Source organism: Neovison vison, chromosome 9 (genome assembly GCF_020171115.1).
Source record: "Neovison vison isolate M4711 chromosome 9, ASM_NN_V1, whole genome shotgun sequence".
NCBI classification, from domain to species: Eukaryota; Metazoa; Chordata; class Mammalia; order Carnivora; family Mustelidae; genus Neogale; species Neogale vison.
In genome coordinates, this window is record NC_058099.1 from 23523683 (window position 1) to 23533373 (window position 9691).

Consider the following 9691-nt stretch of genomic DNA (forward strand, 5'->3'; position numbering starts at 1 on the left):
TACTGAGCTCAGTGCTTCTCCATGAGGACAGAAATCAATTATCTCTGTATCACTAGGTTAGGGAGTTTGTTTTCCAGGAGATAGACGTTTGTTTAAGATCAGGTTACTTCTGGGGCGCCAGGGTGGCTCAGTTGGTTGAACAGCTGACTCTTGATTTTGACTCAGCTTGGGTTATGATCTCAGGGTGCTGGGGTTGAGCCCCGTGTGGGCTCAACTCCCCGGCAGGGAGTCTGCTTTCAGCATTTTCTCCATCTCCCTCATACCACCCCTGGTGTATACAGTCACTTTCTCCACAATAAATAAGTGAAAATCTTAAAAAACAAAAAAACAGTCAGTGTTACCTCTGTAGGCTTCTGCACATGCACACACGCGTGCATTCCTGCATCCAGCCATTGCCGCTCTAAACATCTAGAGGAGGTAGAATGTTGAGTTGGAAAATCGTTAGTAACTATTTTCTCAGTGTGCTTCACTTTGTTTTCCTTTTTCTTGGGTGCTTTTAGAGACTTTCTTGGCCTGGGGGCAGAACTGAATAGTAGGTATGAATTTCAAGGTGACAGCTAAGTTTACTTGTCAACAGAAAGCAGTCACCAGGCCAACCACAGTCTTAATCTCATTTCATGCATCTTTGCCCTGAGGCAGAAATTTTCATTCATAATTTAGAAGAACTGAATAGAGATTCAAACTTGCAGGTATCCTAGAAATGTGAAAAGATGTCAGAGGATGGATTTGAAACCTATTGTATATTGGGAAATGCTTTTTAGTATAGGTCAGTTTTGGGTTATGGGTTTTAAAGATTTTCCAGGGCTCCCACAGCTGTTAGCCAACTTTTCCTGTACACAAATTGAAGAACATAAATTTAGGTGAGAGTGTGAAAAATAGATACATAAATAAATAGACAGCTAGGGCAATAGTTCTGGGTGGGGGGGGTAGGAGTTTTGCTCCCTTCAGAAGATATTTGGCAACGTCTAGAGACATTCTGGTCGTCACAACTCCACCAGTTAGAGCTAGAGATACTGCTAAACATCTTACCATGCACAAAAATGTCGAGGGTACTGCCCTTGAGAAACCCTGATTTGATATACAGATAGGTAGTAACACAAATAAAACCTGGGAGTATATAATATGTCTTCATTTTGGGGGATTTCTTTCAGAATGTAAAATTATTTAAAGAAACAAAATTCATTCCAATTCTTTCTCCTATCAGCGTATATTCAACATGGTGGGTTTGGCCATACCACACGTATGCCCTTTCACAGCCATAGCCAGGAAGCTCATCCATTCTTCAGAGCTAATCCTTTGGAGGTAGAGCTGTGCTAGTTGGAGGTGGGCTTTATTGGTCCAGAGGCTAGAGGACCCCCACCAGGGAGGCAGCCTTGAGATAACACAGTGTTCTTGAATGTAATCTCTTTTCTGTAACTTTCTACCTGTACCCTCTTGATTCTGAAGTACTCCTGACATTGGACTAAAGGGTTAGTCTTTCATTTACCTCGGTTCCACCCGGCTAGCCCACCTCATAGTGTGATGCGAAAATTGAGAAACAAAGGAATAAGGCAGAAGGGGGAAGACAGGTGGTGTGAGTGCGGAATTGCACCTGGCAGATTATTTGCTTTATGAAGTTTTAGGTGATTTGTAGTTAATGACAACTTTTTGTCCCCTTTTGTATGTACAGCTGAGTTATTTTCTGAATTTCTGGAGTATATTCCTTATATTCCACTTTAGGTCTGTTTCTTTTCTTTTTTTTTTTTTTTTTAAGATCTTATTTATTTATTTGACAGAGAAATCACAAGTAGACGGAGAGGCAGGCAGAGAGAGAGCGAAGCAGGCTCCCTGCTGAGCAGAGACCCCCGATGCGGGACTCGATCCCAGGACCCCGAGATCATGACCTGAGCCGAAGGCAGCGGCTTAACCCACTGAACCACCCAGGCGCCCCTTTAGGTCTGTTTCTAATGAAGAAGTTGAGTCATTGTGTACAGTAATCAACACTTGGTTATAGGTATGAAAATAAAATAGGCTTTCTTTGACTGATTAAAAAAAATTTAAGATACCACATAGTGTAGTGATGTGACTACAAGTTAATATAACTTGAAGACCTTAGACTTGTTTTGAAAAATGCCAACATTTTAAGCTTAACTATTTTTCCGAGTTCCTAGTTGGGGATATTGCTGTAAAGGAGCAAAGTAACTTCTGTCGGAAAGGGTAATATATGTGTGCTTTGTCTTTTTTATCATTTAAGAGACATTTGACTGTATATAAACAGAAAAAAAGCACCCCCAAACTAAAAAAAATCCCACCCTCAACAGAACTCAAAGTAACAACAGAACTCAAAATAAAAATAGAACTCAAAATAACCTCCAAAGCTAGAGGTTTATTTCTTGGGCAAAAGAAGCCAGAAGTAGGAAGTCTAGGGCTCATGTGACTGTTCCACAAACATTCATGCACAGTCTCCCTACATTCTGCTCATCCAGCTTGTTCTGAGGTCTTTTCGTGTAAGATGGGATCTTGAACTCATCCTCAGTAAACTCTGACCTGGCCACCAAAGATACAGACCAGACTAGGTCACATCGTTATAGCTCGGGCATGTGAGTGATGTAGCAAAGATGAGCTAGCTGTCACAGTGCTAAGGTAGGACCCTCAGATATGCAGCAGACCCCCTCCACCCAGACCAGATACTACTTAGTCACATGGTCGGTCATACATGGTTTCAGGGGAATCTGGGGAGATCATCTTGGATGGGAGACAGTGGACTCAGCCAAAAGGAAAAAAAAAAAAAAGGAGTTCTTATTACCGAAGACTGAGAAATACCTAGCAGACTTTGAAACAATACTTGGTGAAAGTATTAGCAATATATAGTGACTATATAACCTTGTCAAAGCTCTCGGGTTATCAAAATAAAATGTTGTTACTTGGCAATTAATTACTGGTTGGACACTGTTTTGCTTTTCTTTTTTTAAAGTGTTTCTTTGGCTTTATCCCCCACCCCCATTCCAAAAGCAGAACTAATCCTTCTTTCTTTTCTTCTTACAGGACTTTCCATGATATTTCTGATGATGCGAAATCTTCAGTAGACTGACATGGTTTGCACCACAGCGATTTCTGTAGGAGGTTCAGTTTCTCACAGCTCAGCTGTGGCCTTCTGTCCTTTCATCTGTGCCTAGCAAGCAGAGCCCAGGAGAGCAGCAGAACCCTTCTGGCCTTCCATACAGAATGCCTGGACAAGAGAGAACTTGCTGTGGGTTGCTTTGCCTTTTAAAGCACAGCTTTAGAACTCAGAATTGTGGTTTGCTCACTTACCTGTTGCTAAGATGGCTTGAAAAATTTCAGTTTATACACTGGTAACTTGGCTCGAAATTTCCCACTTTGGTTATCTATATTATTATAATGTGTATTTATAGAGGTATTTTAAGAGTCCGGAACTACCTGCTGTTAAAAATATTCACAGTGTAATTTTCTCCTGGTTTAAGAAATCTGTTCTTAAACATTTTTATGACCATCACTTTTTAATGAAGAGGGTTTTTCACTTTTGAATATGTAGTTGCTTGAGCAGGAAAAGGGAGTCTTCTACCCTTCTACCTACTCCTCTCTGTAAAGTGTAAGGCCGGGTAGCTTATTTGAAGGTCAGCGAGATGTGTGTTGCAACCCCAGGAGACAGAGAAAAACAAGCTCTTGCTCCCTTTCTCCTCCCTCCATCTGCCATTATACTATTGCCAGATTCTTAAAACTTGGTTGACTACTTTGAAGTAGAATACTTACTAAGCTGCTGTTAATGGTAACAATATGACAATTCATGTTGGGGTTCAGTTTTTCCAAATGCTTTAAGCGAAAAATCTCAGGAGTAGCAGTTCTCTGAGTTGTTAAATATATCCGTGTGTACTTATTTGGAATTCTGCCAGTTAGTTACTTATTAGCAGTAGAATGTTACATTCAGGTAGTATTTTTCCATCACTTAGCACAGTGCCTTGCACATGAGACTCCAGATGAAGGCGTGTTGAAGGAGGACTTTTTAAGTCTCCCACACATCACAATGACCAGCGCAGTGCTTTGCGCGTTACAAAGTCATGTTGCACACATTCTTTCCCAGTCACTTCCCGGCAGCTTTCACACAGCGTTATGTTTTTTATAACACTTTCATACAGGTGGGAAGCTTAAGGTTCAGAAATGTTCAGTAAGTCTTTTACCTCAAATCTTTCTGACTTTGTAATCTGCTAACTCTGCCCTGCTGTCGCATTTCTTCCCGTACCTTCTGCAGCCTTCCCAGTGCCTGTCCTACAGTTAATGACAGGCTGGGACGAGAACCCAGCTCTTCGCGTGGTGCCCTTACCACTGTAGGAAACGATCATCGGGCTCTTTCTCCATCCCCAGGGGAATATAGAGGAGAAAGTGTTACTGAATGTCAAAGACTTCCCTTTGGAAAGCATTTAAGAGTAGAAATCATTTTTTTCCTAAATCATCTTCTCCCTGAGAAGCACTGTCAGTGGTAATTAGCTTAAATTCATCCTGGTATCACTCAAGAAATTAACTCCCTATAGGAAAGAGGCTACCATGAGGGTTTTGACTGTTTATACAGTAGACTACATGCAGATCTCTTGTTTTTACCGTCCCTCTACAATTATAATCTAATATTACACCAAGTGTTCCTTTGGCCACTAACCAACTCCTTTTTTTCTTTAGACAGTTGTTCAGTCATTCGTTCAGAAACACATTCACTGCGAGTTGGCCTCTCTAGTTTCCATGCCAACTGCTGTATAGAGGACAGCTCCTGGGAATGCCTTCTCCCACCATAAATCTTAGCCAGATCATGTGCTTGCTAAAATTATGAATTTTGCAGTGAAAGGGTTAAAAAAGGAATCAGGTTTGTTTTTGTTAATTGTATACTGGTAAGTTTATAACTATAATTGGTACATATTCATAAGAGGCAAGTATTAAACACAGTGAGTTTAGTGTGCATATACACATTATGTTCCTCCAAAGTGTTTTTAGCTGTATAAAGTGATACTGCAAAAAACCAAACTCCAGCTAATGTATGGCTGTTGTTGGTCATAATTATTAGTATAAATACCAGGTTCTTAGGCACTTAGGAGCCCTAAGAGAATAGTTTGGAGCTCCCAAAATGGGCAGTGGTATAATATCACCTAAAAAATCAGTCCTGTACACGGTCCTCATCAGGAGACTGGAACTGCCCTGATGTTCCAGCAACTTCAGAAGGACTCTGAAGGCCAGCCAGCTGGGGGAGGAGCCCTCGACCAGAGAAACCTATGCCCCCAGACAGTAAAGAGGCATTACGGAATTTTCACAGGTCACAGAGCTCACGTAGTATGAAAAGCGAGGAGTTTCAAACTCAGGTCTCACCATGGCTTGCCCCCAGATTCTCAGGATTTGTCCCAGAAAGAATGTTCCCTAGGAACAGACAGTGCATGGATGAAGTAGCTTCAGTAAAAATGGATACAGAAAGCCTATCCCAAGGTCTTATATTTTTATAGCTCTATTAAAGATTAGTTTTAAGTTCATATTCATTATTTCAGTTGTAAACCGAATGGGGGAATGGGAAAAGATTAGTCTCCACACAGATGTGCTCCCCTCTCTTCTGAGAATACGGTGTACCATTTTTAGCATAAACTCTGTGTCCTATAAATCCTTCTTCAGTTCCAAAATTTCTTTCACATTGTCTGTTCCTGGAAGTGATCTGTCACACTGCCTGAGATACAAGTCTTTATTTGTGTTTAAACTGGTGAGGATTCCTAACACTCTCTTCCATTAGAGGTAGTTAGCTGGCAGAATTTTCTTGTGACCTGTGAGACTGGTGTAGATTGACTCTTGACAAAGAGAGGATTACCCAAGAAGTGTTCTGAAGACACGCTGTATTCAAACAAACTGAGAGCCTTTGGAAACGGCAGCTGTTTATTACAGTTAAAGGGCTGCTAAAAGGCTTGCAGGTGAGGTCCTCCGGCTAACCTTGGTCTTAAATCCCCATTGTGACTACTCATACCCTTATTTCCCACACTGATTGTATCTAGTACTTCAGGATATATCACTACTGGGCAAGAAATACTCAGAAATTCAGGCCATGAACAATTAGATTAGAGAAAAAAAAAAATTGTAGGTGAGCTATCCAGGGCTCTCAACCTCAAGGTTTATAGGAAAAACCCTTTCAGAACTTCCCATACTCTAGTCCTGATTGGCAGTTTCCTGTAGGGGTCTTCTAAGACCCCTATCAGAATATTATACTAGGCATTTCATACTGGAGATAGCCTCTGGTAATATACTTCCAAATGTTAGTTCTAGCTGAGAGTAAAATTTTTTTTAGTTTTTGTCCTTACACATTTGCCATCAAAATATATTCATTTCACTGATTTATTAAGGACCTGCAAAAAAATGTGCTAACTGAAAGCACTGGGCAGTTATATTTTTTGATAGTTTATAAATAATAAAGAGAATTATAAATCAAGACAATCTGTCTACTAGTCATAGAAATTCTGCGCTAGAATGGGCCGTGTATAATTAGGCAATCCTGTTGTTTTCTAGGGGAGAAGACAAATCCATAGGTTGAAGTGGCTTTTCTAACACACAGAGTCAGTAACAGGATTCTGAATAGAATACAGTTTTGGTTCCCCCCCCCCTTAGCCCATTGTTCTGCATCTCTTCCCTTTCCCTAATAGTTGAGCAACTTTTGGAAAGATACGTTCCTTATAGCGGTAGTTCCAGGAGATGTTATTAGATGTTATAAGAGACAGAAGTGTGCATGGTGGGATGGGACTCCATAGTCAGCTAAAATTGAGGAATGCTGAGTTTGTTTCCTTTCTGTAGGACTTCTAAGAGTTTTTAGTGTGCTGTTTTATATTGTGAATTTATGAGGGGACAAATTGTTTACTACACTTATTTGACCTGAAACCCCCCCCCCCCGCAGTCCTTTTAGCAGAGCTTCACCAAGGACTACTGGTCCTTTGGGAAATAATGGCTCTCCAGTAAGTTTTCAGCTCTTTTGGGAGACATCCTTAATGGAAATTCTGAATGGTAACCATATTACCACATAACCTATAACAAATATCAAAGCAAACCTATTTGCCATTCAGAGCTATACGTAAAGTATAGAGATTCTTTTCCACCTATGGTGTGTAAAATCAGTATTTGTGCTTAGTTTTGCAAGTTTTTCAAGGATCTAGTAATGTGCAAATACAGTGGTGATATATTGTTATTACATTTTAATAATGCTTTTGTATGTCACTTTATAGTTTTCAGACTGCTTTCGTAATAACCCTGTGAGATAGGCAGGCGTTAAGTATTATTGAATGAGGCACTGGAGGCTCAGAAAGGTTTTTTTTGTGTGTGATTTTTCCCTTAAGTTCATACCACAGAATGATGGAGCCAGAATTCAGTGGCGGAACTTCTGACTCCAAGTCCAGAGTTCTTCACTCCATACCTGGTTTCTTATTTTTCTTCTGGCTTTATTTCTTAACAATGAAAGGTGTGGAAATAAATCTTAAAGTAACATCATTTTGGCTTATTCCCAAAGCCTATTTCTTTTTTATTGCAGTGACCTAGAAGGTCTAGCTCATTCCAGCTGTCCCAGAGAAAACCCTTCTCCTGTCTTCCGCAGTGCCACTTGTTTGGGTGACTGGAGTATATTTCAAATACCATTTGATTTGGAAACCAAGCTTGGATATATAGTTGTAATTGCTGATGTAACTTTTGGAAAAGATATCCTCTGCATTCTCAGGCAAAATAGAGATGGTTTGAAAGCAAAAAAGTTGGTTCCTATATGACAGCGCATATTCTTTATTCTCACACAGATGCTACTTCTTAGCTTTAACTTGCTTTGATGAACTTCTAATGTAACCTCTTTGTAAATGTGAAATATTTATATTTTGAAATAAAATGACTAGTGTTGAATGAATCAGGTGGAAAACTTAGTCTCGTTTCTGTGGAGAAATTTGATCTTCCTTGGGGTGAGACTTTCACGAATACATCCATCTGTCTCCTAGGCCTTATCTCTTTTCCTTTGGCACCAGTGCCCACACCGAGTTTTTATGTAATGTGGGCAGCTTACATAAGAGAATATGTGTCTGGAGAATGGATGTGGGCTCCTGAAAAAGGTGAAAAGGTCCAAAGCTGAGGCGGGAGCCTTCGGTTCATTGGGGAAGGTGGCCTTGTGGTAGACAAGGAAGTGGTAAGGTAAGTGGCTGGGGAGTAAGAAGCCAAAGAAGAGAAAGTTGGTTAAAGGAACTGCACATTTTGAATTAAGAAAACAGGTCCACATTATGGCTATCTTCAAAGCAAAGATATCTGTGCAGCCCTGGCAGACGGAGCTGAACCCCTAAGTGGGAGGACCATGAAGCACATTTCAGCAGTGCTTGGGAAAGAGCCTCTGACCCTTGGAGTTCGTGATATTCCGCTCTTCAGTCTGACGTGGGTAGAAAAATAATCCTGGCAAAAGTCAAAGGGTGGACTCACCAGCCTCAGATTCTTTTGTATTCTGTGGGTTGCCTCCTGGCAGATGTGTTAGTTCACGACTATTTCTCCATGCTTCTCAGTCTATTGCCCAAGCTGAGGACCCCCTCACAGGGGTTTCTGACAACCTCCTTTTGGCTTTGCTTCTGGGACTCCAGGGGCAAAGGAGTGTTCAGCTCTCCCTCCCATCTGATCATGTTCAGGCTCCCTGATTCCTTTAAGTGAGTGTAGTCAGAAATACTAATGATCTTTTCAGTCAATAAACTGCCTTCAGGAAACTGCTCTGTGCTAGGCCCTGCTCAGTGGTAAGTAATTCTGAAAAGTAGTTTTAGGGGCGTCTGGGTGGCTCAGTCAGTCAGGAAACTGACTCTTGATTTCAGCTCAGTTCTTGATCTTAGGGTCATGAGTTCAAGCCACCCCTTGGGCTCCACGCGGGGTGTGGAGCCTACTTAAGGGAAAAAAAAGTTTTTTTTAAATTATTTATTAATTTGACAGAGAGAGAGAGAGAGAGAGAGAGAGATCACAAGTAGGCAGAGAGGCAGGCAGAGAGGGGGGAGGAAGCAGGCTCCCTGCTGAGCAGAGAGCCCAACGATGTGGGGCTCGATCCCAGGACCCTGGATCATGACCTGAGCCAAAGGCAGAAGCTTAACCCACTGAGCCACCCAGGAGCCCAAAAAAGTTTTTAAATGTAAAAGTGTTGAACAGTAGGTGAAGCTTTTCCCTATGCCCTAGTTAATTTCCTTTTGAAGAGTAATTTTGAACAGAAAGATACCCAAATCACTGCCCCCTTGCCAAGTACATAGGTACTCCTTATGGCTGCGTTATGAAATGTTTCATTTTCAACCCAGCCCGAATTGTGAGAAGGAGGGTCAGAAGGGGAGCCTGGGGGATGTGAGACCATCTGGAAAGCTCCAGAAAGAAGCTTTACCGGTCAAATTCCTGCCTCGGTAAAAGACCCTCCCTACAGGCTTGACTGGTTCTGCTCCACCAGTTAGCTCAGCTTCTAGAAATCATCGTGGGAATTCAGAGTTAAGACGAGTCACCTACCAGGAGGACGAAAAGGACTGCTATTGATAGTTGTCCTTGCCCCAGTAGGAGGCCACATAGCCGCGGGATGCCCGCAGGTGCCTGGTTTGATCCCTCCGGGCGGGGCAGTTGGAGCGATACAGACCTAGCGGGGCTGCAGGACGGACCCTAGACCCGAGCGCGTGGGGGCGTGGCTGCCCCGGGGGCGTGGCCCGGTCGGGGG

At 41.9% G+C, this 9691-nt stretch overlaps 1 protein-coding gene across 2 annotated transcripts in view; it reads left to right on the top strand.

Moving 5' to 3' along the window:
- The window catches only part of TMEM245 (transmembrane protein 245), a 98417-nt gene extending 90529 nt beyond the window's left edge, over positions 1 to 7888 (top strand). For both annotated transcript variants that reach the window (XM_044265183.1, XM_044265184.1), the window contains one exon: positions 3025 to 7888. In XM_044265183.1, the coding sequence (XP_044121118.1) occupies positions 3025 to 3070 (46 nt within the window). In that variant the 3' untranslated portion in view covers positions 3071 to 7888. The remainder of the gene's footprint in view (positions 1 to 3024) is intronic.
- The last annotated feature ends 1803 nt before the right edge of the window (positions 7889 to 9691 follow it).